Genomic DNA, 18,197 nt, shown 5'->3' on the forward strand with positions numbered 1-18,197 from the left:
ATTAAGACCAACACAAACAAAAGTTTCTGAAGCCTACGGCCTTGTTTAAAATATAGTACATGAAATGATGCATTTTAAGGGAAGTCGTGGCCTAATGGTTAGAGAGTCGGACTCCCAATCGAAAGGTTGTGAGTTCGAGTCCCGGGCCGTCAGGAATTGTGGGTGGGGGGAGTGCATGTACAGTTCTCTCTCCACCTTCAATACCACGACTTAGGTGCCCTTGAGCAAGGCATTGAACCCCCAACTGCTCCCTGGGTGCCGCAGCATAAATGGCTGCCCACTGCTCCGGGTGTGTGCTCACAGTGTGTGTGTGTGTGTTCACTGCTCTGTGTGTGTGCACTTCGGATGGGTTAAATGCAGAGCACAAATTCTGAGTATGGGTCACCATACTTGGCTGAATGTCACTTCACTAAAACAATAACCATTTGAAACGGTAGTTCACTACTACATTGCAGTGATAGGACTTTTACTATGGTATCAATTTATTTAAATAAAATGAAATGATTCTCTGAGACAACAAAATGCTAGGACGCCCATGTTAAAAAAACAAAAACATTTAATGATTGGTAATTTCCAATTAATCCTTAAAAACTATTATGTTGGATATGACAAAATTATCTTGCCTAGTAAAATGGAGCAGCTAGTTTTACAGTAGGGTAAAAAAAAGAACAGTTGCGAGGGGAATTTTTTCTGTAGTTTGCCCCTCCTCCGCAATGTACAGCTCCAACAAACACTAGGATTTTATTTCCTTTCTATTGTCAAACCAGCCAAACAAGTTTATAGCACAGTGACCTGAGGGAAGCAGAGGGAGGAGGCGGACACCAATGCAATTTTCTGAGAAAAATGCTACGCGGTAAAGAGAAATCTTCTGAGTGTAAATATGTTCTATGCGATACAGTACTACAATCGTTTTCTGAACCAAAACAGCCAGTATATGATGACAAAATGGTGCATACAGTTTAAATTAATACAGTAATCAAAAATAGAAAATGAGAGGAAACTCCCTTTTTATTTCAATACAAAAAAAATTGCAAAAAATAAAATAAAAAATATATACAATGTATTTCAAAACTGACGTTGCACCATACAGATGTGGCTGACAGCAAAACAACATTAAATTGCATTAAATGGTTTAAACATAGTTCAGTGACAACTAGTTTAAGTTGTTGCTATTAATCACTGCTGAATACATGCATATTTACTAGATACATCACCATTTAGGATGATAGCAGTGTCTCTTGTCTCTAAAAGTATAATTAGAAGCAATACTTAGATGCCCTCTGATGCCAATGGCTTGGTCAGGAAACGTATCCATCATTATGTAACTGTTCACATGGCTTCTTACGAGGGCAGTAGGAAACCATTGTTTTTTTTGCAACAGACTCCTTTGTTTAACATTACACTCATGACAGAAGCTGTGTGACGACAGAGGTCTTTGGGCATTCTGTCAAATACAAACTGTCCTTAGCATAATAAATGCTTTCACTGAAATATGAGAGGAACACATTGACAGAGATGAACACTACATAGGCAGTAATAATTGAGAGGGAACAGCTGGAGTGTTAGCACAAAAGCGGAGCCCCTGATGAGTCTGTGGCTGAGCTCGAGTAGTAATCTGTGAAGGGAAAGAACATGCAGATTTTTGCAATTTATACATGGACTTCAAACCTCTTGCAACTCTGCATTTAACAAATATTGTAAATAAAGGTACAGTCATGTATAATTAGTGAAATTCAATAGGCAATGGACCTGTCAAAGAACATTCCCTGTGTATTTTTTCATAGTCTGGCGATGAAATTGTCCATTCGCAGTGCTGACAAATGGCAAGACTCTTAATTTGGCAGTGACCGCTGTGCGGGTGGAGATTGATAACTAAGGCTTTGTTTACACTTGGTATTAAAATATGTTTTTGTCAATCCAATCACAAGTGGGACGATGCTACAGTTCCCAAAGTTTTAAGCTCGTCCACTTTCAACCAATTCCAGAGACTAAGAGAATTGATTTGATGCTCATGTAGTCAAATACATTCCAACAGCCACAAAAGACAGTTTACTCCGAAGAATATTTACTCAGATAGTTTTGTATAAAACTTAATTTCAATATTATAAAATGATTAAGGGGTGACATGTTTACGTTGGATTTTTATTTCATCGTTATTATTACAGTATTCCATTCATAGTATTTTGTCACATTTGGTCCCGCTTTTTTCGCCTGCAAATATTCGCCAAGCCATCAACAGCACTGAACTACATTTTAGGCAAAAACTTTCTTCAGTATAGATTTGTAAAGCGACACCCTACATTTACACACGTCTCTAGCATAGAAGGATTCCACAGTGCAAGAAAAGCTAGACCTTCAGACAAGTTAGGCTACATAATAAGAGCACCACCATTATGTGAGGAAGAGTAGATGTGATCTGATATGGTGGAATTGTGGATAAACTGCTTGGAGGCGAGCCAAGGCCCCTCAAGAACGTTTGTAAAGTGAGATGCGAAGCTTCAGTGTTCACTGTCAGAAGCTTTAGGCCCTGCGACTACAGTTTACGGAGAGGACTTAATTCTTTGGGGGGGCGTAGATCAAAGGAAGGCATTCCAAATTCAAAAGTAAAGAAAACATTTGGAAACGGAATCGTTACAATAGAGAATTGAGAAAAGAATACGCCATCCTCAGGGTGCAATTCCACCATGGTTAGGGTTAACATGGCACCATGGACTGCCACTAAAATAATCTTTTCCCATCAGGCCATCCAGAAAGTATAAGAAGCAATAAGCAAGACACTTACTTTTCCCGCTGTGGCCTCTCATCTTTCGGGCGAGCTCATCAGACGGTGTCAGTTCTGACACTAGCACCTCAGGTTCTCCTTGAGGGAAAGAGAAATAGCGTAAAAAAAGACATAGAAACGTCATCGTGCCCTACTGACACTCTTATGCACCATCACTTACCATCACTAAAGGTGAAGGGCATGGTCTCGTTCCCACTGTCCGGCAGCGTTCCATCCCTCCTCACATAAGTATTCTGTATTGCTTCGTGCGATTTATAGTCTTTGCTTTTGTAACCTTTCGAGGACTTGTTGCGGGTGCTGATGCGTATGACGCCGTGCACCAGCCGACACTCCGCTTCTTGCTCCTCCAAGTTGTAGTCCTGAGCAATGCTGTTGATCAGATCGCTGATCTCGATGGTTTTACGGGAGAAGGACACTTCGGACGTGCACTTGGCCAGCTGCTCAATCTGGTGCATTTTATAAAGTTCTAGAAGCTTTTTAGTGATTAGCGAGTCGATGTCGGTGCCACCGTCATCCAGGTCATCTAGATCCAAATCCTCCCTTGAGTAGATACTGGTGCTGCTGCTGGGACGCTGGTTGTTGTCGCCCTTTCCAGTCGTTCTGGTCCGTCGTGGAGGCGCGTCTGAGTTGACAGGGTACTCTACTTTCTTTCCAGCAAAATAAACGTCGCCGTACCTGAAGCTTTCAGAGCTTCGCAACGGCTTTGATTTGCTCGCTTCGAGGCTTACGCCGCACGTGGGATTGGACAGAGCCAATCCATTGCTCTTCTTTGGTTCTGGCTCAGCTTTTAAAGGGTTGTCAGTGGAGCTCTCGTTGGGCGGCAAGCAAGGTTTGCGAGACCCATAAAGCCCACAGGTGAGAATGCAGCACACCACAGCTTTGCAACCACTCCAGCCAAGAGAGGCGCATGAGCCGCAGGCTTGCGTACCTTGAGGAGAGTCAGCGGAGCCTGGGATAAAGCCCAGGGATTCTGAGCCTCGTCCATTGGCGTAGTGAGGATGGGTTTTACAAGGGAACTGCGAGTCTATGCTACGAGGTTGCTCGCTGTAGTTCTCCTTGTAGGTCTCCTGACTGGTGGTGCTGTCCCTGGAGTAGGTCCGGCTTTGCCTGTAGTCATCGGCTCTAGAACGGCTAGATCCATGAGGACGCGTCTTGTGATGCGGTCCTGTGCTGTTGCCAGGCATAACTCACCACATTCAGGACCTGCAGGAACATGGAACAGATGATAATGCAGATATAAAGAACTGAAATAGTTCACAAATTGAAGCATTGCTTCTTAGTCACATTTCACACATCTAACATAAACAGAGCTAGTATTAACATTCAAGTTCACACTGCACACATAAAGCAGCACAATTGTAGAGATGTGCTGAGCCTGTTTTTGCAGAACGTTGTAATGCATGATTAAATTACAGCATTATTTGCAATTTAGGCTTTTATTGAGTAACATAAAATGACAATTAAAAGACGCCTGTCAGGTTTGATGCAAGTTAAATGCTCAGTGACAGACAAACAGCACTTAATACTTCAGTAAATCTGGCAATTCTCCTAATCATTTTATCATTTATGACATATGTATTAAGAAAGTAAAAGTGTTTCGATAACTCTGATGATGTGTGAAACAGGCCTTGTTATACATTTTTAAAAAATGCCAAAAAGTTCATTATAAACAATGACTGCTAAGAAAAATGACTAATGTTTAGTGAATATACATAAAAGTCAAAGAGTTAAACAGGCCTCAGATTTCTGAGCTATTGCACAATGACTTCCTCAATCCTGGAGATATAATCAACGACAAAAAAAACATAACTGTGCAATGATTATGGTGAAATCAAATAATGAAATGGACTGTTAAACAGTCGTGGCCTATAATGGTTAGAGAGTGGTAACCCAAAGGTTGTGGGTTCGAGTCTTGTGCACTTGGATTGAAGCACTAATTCAGAGTATGGGACACCACACTTCACACATTAATCATCAACACTGCACCAATTTACCACTGACCATATTTGCTTGACTGGGTCAAAATAGTATATAGTGGACACCTTCATTCGGTGTCTACATGTGTTATGCTCCAAAGGCATGTCAAACATGTCAACAGTGAGCTGATCTGTATCTAGATAGCATGGTTATTTATGCAAAAATTTGGAGCGGTTATATCAGCACAACCATATACGGATCTTAATATTACACAATAAAAATAAGCAGAATCTTCTGTAGCTCTGGTTACACTCCTAAAAATAAAGGTTCAAAAAGTGGGTTTTCTCAGGTATACCATAAAAAAGCCAATTTGTGTTCTCCAGAGAACCTTTTTCTACTATAAAGAGCCTTTTGTGCTTTGGAAGGATTACATGGATGTTAAAGGTTCTTCGTGGAACCAGATATGCCAATAAATAACCTTTATTTTTAAGAGTGTGGCATGTTTCAATTTAGTAAACATGGTTTCTTTGGTGGGCAGGAATTACTCAATCATCATGTTATTAATTTTTACAAGTCACCTTTATTTATATAGCACTTTTAAGAATACAGATTGTGTCAAAGCAACCTCAAAATTGGAAAACAGTGTCTCAATGCAAAAGGACAACATAGTAAACACTCCATTTTAGCTAAAGGCAGTTCATCATTACATGTGTCATCTTCACAGTTCATTACATGTTTTAAATACACTCCCTTGTGGCTTTCATATAGTTAGTGTTTGACTCAAGGATTGCGTTCTTTTTCTAAAATCATACGTTTTCGATGAATCCGGTCACAAATTCTTAGAAAGCAACATGACATCCGTACTGTGACTGTCTGATATAGATAAGTATAGTCATTTGTCATCAACCAACAGATAGTTTGAGGACATTCTTGCGCATCAAGTGGATGAGAACGAAGTACTCGGAATACATCCATAAGGACTGGTTATTATTTTCTGTTCATTATCAGTGTACAGTTTAGTCAGGCCTGTAAAGTGCACTGTGGCCAGCCCAATAAACTTTATTCGGACCATTTAGCAGATGGAACATATGCATTGCATGTATTGGCAAAATGCAGTTTATCTTTCCAAACAATATCAAATGCTTCATTAGTTTGTTTTAACAGCCTCTAACTGTACTCGTCTCTATGGCTGTACCAGACATAATTATTTATGGCTACAATCCTTTGAAAAGTCCCTTTACACCCAATGCAAGCGGACAAATGAGCACGCATTCGATCCATTGATTGAGAGCGTTCTAGTGACTCGTGCCCAGAGAGGATGGTTTGTCAAGGTGTCACTTACCGCATAGGCTCGGATGAAATCTTCAGGTGTTTGGAGAGCAACTTCTAGCTCTTCAAGATCGCGGAAGTAGCCCGAGTGTGAAGTATTTTCCCTTTGATGCGTTATTACCTCCACTTCATCGATCTTTGTTTTTATTCACTTAATGAACACGGGTTAAACGTTTCGATTTCGTCGCGCGACACGCGCTTTCAGATCCGGCTCACACTAAAGCTTTGATCGGTGAGATTCGTTCCTTCGCCCCGCCGTGCCGTATTTTACCTGCGGCTACAGGTAAATCCAACGCCCACTTGCAGGTAAGCAGTGACGTCACACCCTTGAAACGGATGTGTTGCTTAAACCTCCTAAATGCCTTTTGTTCGTTTACCTTTTCCATAAATCACATAAAACATGAATATAATATTGCCAGTGTTTTGGAAAAACGTGTTATTCCTGTTTATGACTACAAACAAAATATGAAGTATTGGTCATGCAACAATATCAAAAACCATTTTAACAGGTTCACAATTCTAAAAGGTTCTCTTGATCCAACGTCAGTGATTCTTATCTGTATGTATATATATATATATATATATATATATATATATATATATATATACACACACATAAGTAAATGTGAGTAGAGTCGTTTTAAATAGATAAATATGAATGCTGTGTGAAGAATAGAAGCATATTAGAATAAATACATATTCATTGTTTAAAAAATGAGTTAAATGTAATGTGAAAAAAAACAGGATTCCTACAATAATTGAAACCTGAGAAACAATATCAGGGGGATTAATTACAATTGTGATTCTCAGGTGTGAAAAGTAATATCAATCCTAAAAAAAGTAATTTAAATTTGAATATAAATGTTTCAACTTGCTCAGCTGGAAAGCATTTCTATTCTAGAGGGAAATCCTTATCAAATGAATGAATGTAAATGTAATGGAAAAAAGGAAGTAGGAGCCCCAAATACAACATTTTATGTAGATTTCTGAAAAGCATTCTCTGTGGAATGGTGTATACTGGATGCAAATGTCATTCCTGCACTACACATAAACTCAACACTGCTTCATGTAGAAACTAGCATTTTAGATTTCCTTTAGTAGACTATATTTAAATGTTATAACTGTATATGCACACACACACAAAGAGAATTTTCAAACATGCTGTAATATACTGCTTTGCCAAAAGCAGAGACACAGATTAATATGGGCTGTCTGGTCTTGATCAATTGCAGTCATTAGTTCCAAGCTCTATAAAGCACACAGAGAGATCCGCTATGTGCTCACAGGGAACATTACACTCAAAATCCTTCACTGTGTCCCATTTTCCCCCAATACACCCCTTCATTTCCCTTCTTTCCTCAACCGTGGCGAAATATCGAGGACACAATCTGTAGCAGCAAATGCTGTGGGCCGCACCAAATAATGTGATGGAGAGGAGCTTTTCAATCTGGTGAACAGGTTATGAAATATAATGGAGACTGTAGTTCAGTCAAATAGGGTTAGATACACATGAGAAGTCATTCAGTGCATCTTTGAGCTCCCTTGAAACTTTTAGAAAATTTGGCAAGACAACAAGATACTGATAAATCAGATATTTTGATCTCATGAAAACCGGATTATAATTAACAGTTGTTTTCAGCAAATTTTGTGTAAAAGAGATTAATTTCAGTTTATAGATGTGCATGCAGATTTTTTGTGGCTTTAATCCACACGCTTTAAATATAAAGGTTCCAAAAGGGGTTTTCCACAACAATGCCATAGAAGAACGATTTTTGGTTCTCTAAAGAATCTTTCAGTTAACAGATTGTTTTACATTTAAGAACATTTAATAATCTAAAGAACCTTTTGTGGAATGGTAAAGGTTCTTCATGGAACCTTTGAAACCAATAAAGAATCTTAATTCTATGTCTGTTTAAACTACTGTAATACGACACATTCACAAATTCAACCTTTATTCGTTTTTGTGTTGACTCTTCTTGCATTAGTGTATGTTTTCTAATTAAATTGTATATTGTATTAGCTTATATCATGCATTTATTGGCATTGCATCAGTTACCAGTCAGACATCTCTCTAATTAATGGTATCTGCCAATCAACTAATAATTTACCTTGATTTGGTCCATTTAGAAAATGTCTAGCACCCCACTTCGCTACAAACTGAAATATCAGGACATAATACTGTATCTACAAACATTTCTATAGAAATGAGTTCATTGTGCAGTTATAGTGTTACATCGGATGGGATCTGTGTGATATGGGCGTCAGTAGAGATATGCGCCGAACGCTGGTCCACTCGAGGCCGTCCCTGGTGACCGTGTGAATCAGGCCCCAGTCGTGGGTCAGAGTCCATCTCTAAACGGTGATGATACCCTTCCAGCACATTTTGACAGGCTTCATATATTTCTGCGATCCATTTCTTGATACCCTTTCGGTTGAGGTAGACAACAAAGATAAAGACCATGCCTACGAATCCCAGCACTAATCCAAGAAACACATAGGAAGTTTGTAGGGACAAGTCGGTAATCTCTTCGTGCACTTTACCGTAACACCCCAACACCTGCCCGCTAAGACTCCGCAAAGACACGTCATGCAGAGCAGCAGGGAACTTGCAATACAGCCTGTCTGCATCGCCCACCTTGACCTTTGAACTGTTTAGCCAGTTGCCTATCTCTTTCGCTTCACATGTGCACACGTAAGGATTCTGTCCCAACATCAGACGCACCCCTATGAATCGCTCCAGCTCGCGAAGACCCTCGTCGCTGATCGTTCTGAAGGCGTTTCCAGTCAAGTCCAGCTCTAGAAGTTGCTCGACGCCAGAGAAGGTGCCATTGTAGATGGCCACCAGAGAGTTGTTGCGCAGATGCAGATGCTGCAGGTTCGGAAGAGGAGCGAACATCCCCGGGGGTAAGAGGACGAGGTGGTTTCCCGACAGATCGAGGCGAAGCAGGTTTGTAAGCTCTCCCCAGCGCAGGGCGGTGATGAGGTCCATCAGAGACGTGTAGTTATAGAGAGACGAGCACAGGCTGAGCTCCTGAAGAGGACTGCCAGGTACCGAGAACGCCTCGGGGTGGATCAGAACCAGCGGGTTGTTGTTCAGGATTAGAGAACGCAGCATGAGCAGAGAGGAGAACGCGTGCGAGCCGATCTCCATAATGCTGGCAGAACAGAAAGAAAGTTTGAGGATTTTAAATAGTGAAATACACCAATCAGCAAGAGCACATCACTAAATATATGTTACTGTCGGAAGAGTATAAATACAGACAGATAGATAGATAGATAGATAGATAGATAGATAGATAGATAGATAGATAGATAGATCTGCTATATGAGAGGAAGAAATGTTAACTTGTTAAATCATCTAAACCAACAACATGTATGTTAGACCCTATTCCATCTAAGTTCCTAAAAGAGGTGCTTCCAGAAGTCATAGATCCTTTTCTGACAATTATTAATTCATCAATGTCTTTAGGATATGACCCTAAAACCTTAAATTCGGCTTGTTTAAAAAAAAAAAAAAACACAACCTGATCCTAGAGAGTTAGTTCATTACAAATCGATCTCAAACCTCCATTTTCTGTCCAAGATACTAGAAAAGGTGGTATCCACACAATTATATTCCTTCTTGGAGAGAAATTGTCTCTGAGAGGATTTCCAGTCAGGATTTAGACCGTATCATAGTACTGAGACTGCTCTCCTTAGAGTTACAAATGATCTGCTCTTATCATCTGATCGTGGTTGTATCTCTCTATTAGTGCTATTGGATCTTAGCACTGTGTTCAACACTATTGACCACAACATTCTTTTAAATAGACTAGAATATTATGTTGGCATTAGTGGAACTGCATTGTCATGATTCAAATCTTACTTATCTCACCGCCATCAATAAAAACATCGATCACAAGTGCAGTATGGAGTACCACAAGGTTCAGTACTAGGACCATTGCTTTTCACACTTTACATGTTACCCAAGCAACGACCTCTACAGCCCTGAATGTCAGCTGAGACCTCATCACGTTGTCAACCATCTGCACAAAACCACGAAACCAGACAAGACCTCTGCACCTGCTAGAATTAAACCACATCATGCTGGTTTCGTCTGGCCAGAGGAGAACCGGCCCCCCAACTGAGCCTGGTTTCTTTCTCCATTTCTGTCACGGATGGAGCTTTGGTTTCTTTGTCTTGTTTAGTTGGGAACGCTTGACTGATTGCACAGACACTATTGAAGAGAGCTGACCTGGATGATGAATCATCAATCAACTGACTTTAACTGGAAAAGATTACTGTTTTCTATTGTCCTCTTGCATTATTGACTCACTATTTTCCTGTTTGACACTGTAAAACTGCTTTGACACAATCTGTATTGTATAAAGCACTATATAAAAAAGATACATGGACAGAGGGGTGGATGTCATATATAGATATTGCTTACTAACAATATATTTTCTTACTCATTATTGCTATAGACAGACAGACAGCACATAGATAGTTTTTGTTGATTAACAGTATTGTTCTCACCCGTTGTTGCTCAGGTTCAGGTGTGTGACGTTCTGCATTCCGCTGAACGCGCTGTGGTCGAGTCTGTGAATCGCGTTTCCGGTGATGATCAGGCTGATCGCGTCGCTCGGGATCGCGTCGGGGACCTGGAGGAGCGCGGCAGACGCGCAACGCACCGTGCGCTGAGCTTCAGAACACTCGCAGCGCAGCGGACACGACGCGACGCACGCGGAGACGCACAACATCGCGCAGACGAGCGTCAGCGACATCATCCAAGCGCTCGCGCTCACGGTCCGAAGCGTCTGCTGTAAGTGCACATGCTGAAGAGATCCTCAGCAACACATTCATCTAGAATAGAGATCCTGATCTCAGATGCAGAAGCCAGGGTGGGGGGAGCTGAATGCACTCTACAACACATCCATCCTGTCTCAGGACTGGGGTCAGTGTGTGTGTTCTCTGGCCATGAGCAACATTTATAGAGCAGCTTTTGCTTTGTAAAGATGTTAACCGCATTAGTCATCTGACCTTTGCCATGCATTAAATTCCCAAACAGTTAAGAAAGATGTACAAACACTTCAGTCAAAACATTTGATGGAAAGAAGTGTGTTGCAGTATTGTTTGTTTGCGGTTAGTTATTGGGTGATGTTGATAGTTAATGTGATTCTCTACACCTGTGTGAACTTGAGAACTCACTTTATAAATCCACTGAAAAGGAACGAAACACATTTGATTCAATCACGGAGATTTAAAACATCAGGAAGAAAAGTTGAAGCTTGTTTCTACCAAGGTATTAACAAATAATAATAAAAATAAAGTAACTGCAACTTTGTATCTCTCAATTTATACTTTTTTTTTTTTGCTCACATAAAGTGTAATTTGCAAGAAAAAGTCAAGAGTTGTGTTAAAAGTCACAATTAGCTTTTTAAAATGTTAATTCCATGGCAGAAAAAAAAAAGAATGTTTAAATGTTTAAAAGTCAGAATTCTGAGTAAAAGTGAGAACTGCGAGATGTTAACTGGATTGCTAGAAAAAAGTTAGAATTGTTTGTAATGTAACTTTTTTTTTTTCAAAATTGCAATAATCAGAATTCTGAGATAAAACGTTGCAATTACCTTTTTATTTTTAATATCTTGTCAAAAAAACAAACAAAACAGAATTGCGAGTGTAAAATTAGAATTCTGAGGGAAAAAAAGTGTCTAAACTGCGATATATAAACTAAGATTTGCGAAATGGTTTAAAAAAGTTTATAGCTCACAATTAAAATATTTTTTTTCCCCCATAATTGCAAGAAATAGTCCGAATTCTGAGATAAAAGGTTTCAATTACCTTTTTATTTTTAATTATGTGGCAGAAACAAAACAGAACTGCAAGACGTAAAGTCAGTGATGGCAGAAACAGGCTTCTCTCTTCACTATTGCCACTTTACTGAGAACGCTAGGTCTGTTTTAGCATTTCAAACCACAGAAACTTGTGTTTGTGCTCTCTTTCCTTACAATATTATATTGTGATATCTAAGACAGATTAAAAAAATAAGGACAAACATTATGAATACACTTTTTTTTATTTGTACATATAAATTTAAACATAAAAATCTTATGGAATGAACATGAAATTAAGCAAATTTACAGTCTCTCATTAATGTAAAACAATATACGCTTGCTGGAACATTAAAAATTACTGAAAACTGACTTCAATGCAAGTAGTTCTAGGAAAAATGATGGAAAATCGTTTAGCCCCATCTACATATGTGATATGATTATATTACAAATATATCAAATGCAATGAAAGCAGTGCTGGAAAAAGTCCCTGTAATTCACTTATTTACCATGGCACTGATAGTCTGTGTGTCTCGTGTCACCAGATGTATGGAGACCCCTGATTTCAGTTCATGTTCAGCAGTAAACAGCATCTCTCAGAGTTTGATGCCTCAGTCATCGCAGGTTGATGGCAAGGGCGATGGTGACTATGACCCCACAGAGCATCAGGAAAGGCAGCCAAGTTTTCAGGAACCCCACAAAGCTGTCGAGGAACAGAGCTTCGAATCTTAAAGGGACAGCAGTCTAATATTCCTGCGGTCTGTCATTTGTGTTAATCAAACAACAGAGAGAAAATCTCTCACTGCTCTTGACGAAACCACTTTTGTAACTTTAATACGAATAAATAATCAGCTCATGAACGAATCTTTTGATTCAATTTGGTTCCTTTGAATTTGTCAAACTGAAGAAGTGTGAATGCAGTGTACGTTTAAGAGCACTAAACAACTGGAGAAATCCTGTAATATGACACTTAAGAGAAGATCCAGGTATGATGTTTTGATTAAACATAAAACATGCATAAAAAAATGCATGGATGAATTGATAACATGCATTCAAAAAAACTGATTTAGATTCATTCTGACTCAGTCCTGACCTCACCTGACGTGTTTGCTGTGGATGAAGCACAGTAAACAGAGGTTGACCATGTTCCAGGAGGAGCTGTTATCATAGTGCATGAGGTTCAGAGCCATGGCCACATGAGAGTGACAGTTATCACAACACAGATTGTGCTGCAAACACAACACAACAGAACCGTGTCAGGTACAAATGTGCAAAAATATTTTTTTTTTTTTGCTCACATAAAGTGTAATTTGCAAGAAAAAGTCAAAAGAGTTGTGTTAAAAGTCACAATTAGCTTTTTAAAATGTTAATTCCATGGCAGAAAAAAAAGAATGTTTAAATGTTTAAAAGTCAGAATTCTGAGTAAAAGTGAGAACTGCGAGATGTTAACTGGATTGCTAGAAAAAAGTCAGAATTGTTTGTAATGTAACTTTTTTTTTTTTTCAAAATTGCAATAATCAGAATTCTGAGATAAAACGTTGCAATTACCTTTTTATTTTTAATATCTTGTCAAAAAAACAAACAAAACAGAATTGCGAGTGTAAAATTAGAATTCTGAGGGGAAAAAAGTGTCTAAACTGCGATATATAAACTAAGATTTGTAAATTTGCAAAAATGTCGGATGAGAATTTGCAAGAACATTAATTTTGACAGCCCTAAATTCAACAGAGATTTTCCTCACACTCGAGTACGAGTTGCAGTCCGACATGTTTTTTTCCGCCGCCTTTTGATTGACAGGATATCATCGAATAAATAGACTGCTTTTATCGGCAGATAACCGATTATCGGCCGATACATCAGTGCAACGTGCTTGATTTATTAAAGTTGATTATTCATGTTTTAAAAAATGTGAAAGAGAACTATCGCTGTGGGATTTTATTTAGCTTAAGCTGCGTCTAAATGTCAAATACAAGCAAACATGCGGTCAAACTGTCAAAATGCGGCACTTGGTGATTATTACTCACATAAGCCCTCATCAGTTATGTAATAACTTCATATGTGTGCTTCATATTAATCAAACAAAAAAAGATCACTCTCTGCTCTCGACGGAGGGTCTTCTGTAGCTTTAATAAGAAACAAAGGAAGTTTAATTCTCACAGGGAAGACTATGCTGTTTTATTTTACATTCAATAATTCAGTTTCTGTAACAGCTGTTAGCTGAACACTTTAGACTTTCATTTTTTATGACCGATTAATGAATCTTTTTCAATTCGACTTTTGTTTGTTTTTTTACTTAAATTAGTTACCCTGGTATTCTGCTGTGGTGTTGAAAATTGTGAAAATGTAGATATCATCGCAACCTTATTAACAGAAAATATATACTTGATACATATTGCTATCTTTAAATAAACCACTCGTATATAGTTTTGTGGCCCACTCAATACTCGTGATTATAATTTTGGCCATAATCGAGCCGCCCCACCATCCTGGTCTTGTACTCCTCGGACGCCTGGTTTACGGCCAGATCCCAGGCGTTTGCTCCGTCGCTGTACACTTTATTCCCATCCAGCTTCCAGAACCTGGAACAACAAGCGTTGAATCAGTCACACACTATTTCAGTCTCGTATGTTCAGGTGATAATTAATAACCACATTCACTAGTTTTAACCTCACTTGGTTGGTTTTCCAAACGCCATGTTGTCCTCCTGTTGGAAACAGAGATGAAGGAGGTCAGTACATCAGTGTAGAAACACTATTTTTAATCCTCAGGTATAAACTCACTGATACGAAATAAGGCCCTGCGAAGTCTCTGATCACGCCGGCGGAAGTGCAGATGCCCATGTGACCAATGAAGGGCAGGAGCCACCTACAAACAACAACAACAACAGCTGAAGTTTCCCAATGTTTTCTTAATCCAATCCTCATATGAGCTCAGTTCAGCCTTTATACTCGCGTACTTCCGAGGTGTTTTATGACGGAACCAAGTGACTCACGTCAGAACCGGGATGGGAGTCCAGACGATGCAGTACGGATAACGGCTCATTTCTTTGTCGATTTTCTCGAAACCGCCGTGGAAGTGTTTCGTTGTGTCTATCTCAGTTACGTCCGCCATCACGGTCTGCGCGCGATGACGTCATCGCGTCCGCCTACGCACGCGCCGCCGAACACTAGCATAGGATTACATACAGGATGTCTCTTCTGCTCACTGAGGATGCATTTATTAGATCAAAAATGCTGTAAAAAAAAAGTGAAATATTATTCTAATCAAAAACAGCTGTTGTCTATGTGAATCTCTGTTAAAGTGTAATTTATTTCTGTATTTTCAGCATCATTACTCCAGTCTTCAGTGTCACATGATCTTCGGAAAGCATGAAAATATGATGTTCTGAAAATGAATTAGTACTTTAATTAATCAAGTCCGCATTCAATTAATCAATTAAAAGTAACAGTAAAAATATTTATAATGTTACAGCAGATTTCTATTTCAAATAAATGCTGTTCTTCTGTACTTTCTGTTCATCTGTGAATCCTGAAAAATAAAATTCAGCAGCACATCACAGAAATAAATTACAGATAAACAGATAATCTCATAGACAACAGGATATTTAAGATTATAATAATATTTCACATTTTTTTTACTGTATTTTTGATCAAATAAATGCAGCCTTGGTGAGCAGAACATAAAATAAAATCAAATAAAAGATTTAAAACATCAGTTATTCCAAATTTCCAAAATTCCAAATCACATTCACACGTATAATATTATATTACAGTATTCTTTCTGTCAAAAAAGTATACAACAAATTGTATAATGATCAAGGTCAAGTCGATCTACATAATTCAATTTAAATTAAAATCACATTTATTTGTATAACGCTTTTCGTAGTACAGATCATATTTTTACAGAAAATGAAAGTTTCTTCCAAACAAAGAATGTTAATATGCATTTGATCAGATATAACTGCAATACAATATTATGAGATACATTATTTAATCTAGTTTTAAACCGAGAAAGTGTGTCTGAACCCCGAACATTATCAGGAAGAGTATTCCAGAGTTCCTTCTCCTTTAGTGAACTTTGCTGAATTACCAAGAGTCCAGCGTTCAGTGACCTTATCCTGTCAAACAAGCGCAGGGCTCCATGCATTAACCCCAGCAGTGTAAGAGCAGGTGTGTCTTGTGCTGAAGCAGTGTGACAACACACTAATGACTCGTTACCTGAAGAAGAACTGGAGCACAGCTGCGTCTGATATATGAGGGATCAGGGATTGTTCTGGATTATTCCTTTAAAGCAAAGGCCATTCGCTGCACTGCACACTACATTACATGCATACTAGCTTACTACATAATACTGTGTAGGATGCACTGCCTAATATTTGAGTAAAATAGTATGCAAACGTTATAAAAACGATGTTATGCAGAATCACTTTCATTTTTATTTTAGCTTTTATTCATTTTATTTACATTTTGAAGGTTTAGTAATTTAGTTGTTTGTTTTTGTAATTTTTAGTAGTTTTTGTTATACACACACACACAAACACACACACACACACACGTCGATTTTTAGTTTATACATTTTATGTCAGTTTTAGTTATTGTAGTACATAACATTAAAATAAATTGATCTTGTTGAACAAGCTGAAATATTTTATAAATTATTTTATATATAAATATTTTATTTCCTTTAATGTTTATTTTATTTCAAGTTACAAAAATGTTTTTTAATGGTTTTAATTTTAGTTTCAGTGTTATTTAACTAATTGAATCAACTGAAATATGTTTATTTATACTAACAAAACTAACTGTTATGGATTAAACCACTTTAAATAACACTTTATGGTAAGAATACTTTTTACAGTGTGTAGACGTCTGGTAAGCATCTTACAAATAAATATAATAGTTATAATAGTTTTAGTTTTTATTAATATTTTGAATCTGGTTTTTTTTCGATCTTCCAATTTCACAGTCATTTTAATATTTTTGTAAAAAAAAATGTCTAGGCCTATATAGTTTTAATTTATATATATATATAATTTATAATTTTTTTGTCAGTTTTAGTACATGACATTTTAATTTAAATAAAGTTTATTTTATTTCAAGTTCATTTTTTTTATAGTTTTAGTTCTATTTAACTATAATAACCTTGCTCTAAACCAACATTAAAAAAAAAAAGTTTAATGGCCTAAATCAAGTAAAAATCACTCTTTAAGGTAATGTCTGTAACTGCGTAGTGTGCTATTCAGAACGCAGCCGTGTCCTTTGCCCATCTCTTCTAGAGGAACACACTTCCCTCATTAGTGTACACTATGTAGGTCAGGTGGCCTTTAGAGGACACAAAAAAACACTATTCGGCAAAAAAAAAATCTGACTTTGAATAATTGTGAGCAGAGAGAGTCAACGTAACACCTTCATCAAAGAAGGATATTTGCATAAATCCAGAGCAGCCAATCAGCTGCGAGAATCACAACTGCAGTGCAATCCTCAGCGCACAAGAAAAGGTCTTATAATAATCTTATAGTCATGGTATTAAATGTTGCGTGCGCTGCAAATAATGAACATGTTGTACTTGTTTTCCAGTACAAGCATCTTAACATTCGTAAATCCAGATGCAAAATGATCTTATGAAGTCTTGTTTTCTGAGAAATTGAACAAAATTGAGTTTATGCTTAAACATGAACAAGTGTCTGCTAACGGGGAATAAAAACTTTACACTTTTCCCTCTGAATTAGGTTGATTTCTGTAAGCCCTTTTGCAGACGTTTGTTCTTTCTAAATATAAATTCACTTAATTTTGTTCAGTTTCTCAGAAAACTTGATTCTGATTTAAGAACATCTGCACTGGAAAACATGCCAAAATACTGAAGAACAGCGTTTAGTATTTTTTTTTAATCAAAAAGAAAAGTTATTTTCATAATCCAGTGGCAGAGTTATTAAAATTAACGAAACCTTGGTTAAAAAATGGTTACTTAAAAAAAAGATGAACGAATTATTCATTTTGATTCGTTCGAATCTTTAATGTGACTCGGGAAGAACGAGTCGTTGTATTTAAATGCAGTCTGAGCCGGAAAGAGAATTGATTCGTTAATCTCACGAGTCTTCGGGTTCGAGTCGGCCCTTCGTCACATGACAGACCCATGAACTTTAACCTATGAGACTTAATAATAATAATAATATAATAATAATAACCAACTCTTTATTACCTTTGAAACAACATTAAGTGTATGGAAAATAACCATCATGACAGAAATGTACACATTTATTAACTGTAAGAAGTAAAAAGCTCCAATCTGAGACCAGAAACACAGTAACTTAGTAAATAATAATTATAATAATGACAATAATGACTATGCACCTGTTTGTA

The 18,197-nt window shown here is 37.8% G+C and overlaps 3 protein-coding genes and 1 long non-coding RNA gene across 4 annotated transcripts; all 4 read right to left on the reverse strand.

Moving 5' to 3' along the window:
- Nucleotides 1–979: 979 nt before the first annotated feature.
- LOC132103472 (keratinocyte differentiation factor 1-like) lies at nt 980–6,334 on the reverse strand. Its single transcript, XM_059508602.1, has 4 exons — nt 6,042–6,334; nt 2,943–3,985; nt 2,783–2,860; nt 980–1,615 (listed from the first exon to the last, which is right to left on the reverse strand). Exons 2-4 carry the CDS (start codon nt 3,964–3,966, stop codon nt 1,563–1,565), a joined length of 1,155 nt encoding a protein of 384 aa, XP_059364585.1. The 5' UTR covers nt 3,967–3,985; nt 6,042–6,334; the 3' UTR covers nt 980–1,562.
- Nucleotides 6,335–6,988: 654 nt separating this feature from the next.
- LOC132103755 (uncharacterized) lies at nt 6,989–7,605 on the reverse strand. The gene is made up of 2 exons (XR_009423459.1): nt 7,076–7,605; nt 6,989–7,028 (listed from the first exon to the last, which is right to left on the reverse strand). It is a non-coding gene; the product is annotated as an uncharacterized LOC132103755 (long non-coding RNA).
- A 362-nt stretch (nt 7,606–7,967) lies between these two features.
- On the reverse strand, nt 7,968–10,909 carry LOC132103756 (trophoblast glycoprotein-like). The gene is made up of 2 exons (XM_059508853.1): nt 10,544–10,909; nt 7,968–9,183 (listed from the first exon to the last, which is right to left on the reverse strand). Exons 1-2 carry the CDS (start codon nt 10,792–10,794, stop codon nt 8,250–8,252), a joined length of 1,185 nt encoding a protein of 394 aa, XP_059364836.1. The 5' UTR covers nt 10,795–10,909; the 3' UTR covers nt 7,968–8,249.
- A 1,153-nt stretch (nt 10,910–12,062) lies between these two features.
- On the reverse strand, nt 12,063–14,990 carry LOC132103757 (transmembrane protein 222-like). The gene is made up of 6 exons (XM_059508854.1): nt 14,831–14,990; nt 14,619–14,703; nt 14,511–14,542; nt 14,321–14,417; nt 12,937–13,067; nt 12,063–12,541 (listed from the first exon to the last, which is right to left on the reverse strand). The coding sequence occupies exons 1-6, from the start codon at nt 14,947–14,949 to the stop codon at nt 12,454–12,456; spliced, it is 552 nt and encodes a 183-aa protein (XP_059364837.1). The 5' UTR covers nt 14,950–14,990; the 3' UTR covers nt 12,063–12,453.
- Nucleotides 14,991–18,197: the final 3,207 nt, after the last annotated feature.

Source organism: Carassius carassius, chromosome 24 (genome assembly GCF_963082965.1).
Source record: "Carassius carassius chromosome 24, fCarCar2.1, whole genome shotgun sequence".
NCBI lineage: Eukaryota > Metazoa > Chordata > Actinopteri > Cypriniformes > Cyprinidae > Carassius > Carassius carassius.

Excerpts from the sequence above, each read along its gene's own strand:
- LOC132103472 (XM_059508602.1), bottom strand. The coding sequence starts at position 3,966 with ATGCCTGGCAACAGCACAGGACCGCATCACAAGACGCGTCCTCATGGA. Across the intron at positions 2,861-2,942 it reads GCCCTTCACCTTTAGTGATG|GAGAACCTGAGGTGCTAGTG; the intron begins GTAAGTGATGGT and ends CTTTCCCTCAAG. Across the intron at positions 1,616-2,782 it reads GAGAGGCCACAGCGGGAAAA|ATTACTACTCGAGCTCAGCC; the intron begins GTAAGTGTCTTG and ends TTCCCTTCACAG.
- LOC132103756 (XM_059508853.1), bottom strand. The coding sequence starts at position 10,794 with ATGATGTCGCTGACGCTCGTCTGCGCGATGTTGTGCGTCTCCGCGTGC. Across the intron at positions 9,184-10,543 it reads CTGAACCTGAGCAACAACGG|CATTATGGAGATCGGCTCGC; the intron begins GTGAGAACAATA and ends CTGTTCTGCCAG.
- LOC132103757 (XM_059508854.1), bottom strand. The coding sequence starts at position 14,949 with ATGGCGGACGTAACTGAGATAGACACAACGAAACACTTCCACGGCGGT. Across the intron at positions 14,418-14,510 it reads GCGTTTGGAAAACCAACCAA|GTTCTGGAAGCTGGATGGGA; the intron begins GTGAGGTTAAAA and ends TTGTTGTTCCAG. Across the intron at positions 12,542-12,936 it reads ATCCACAGCAAACACGTCAG|CTTTGTGGGGTTCCTGAAAA; the intron begins GTGAGGTCAGGA and ends GTTCCTCGACAG.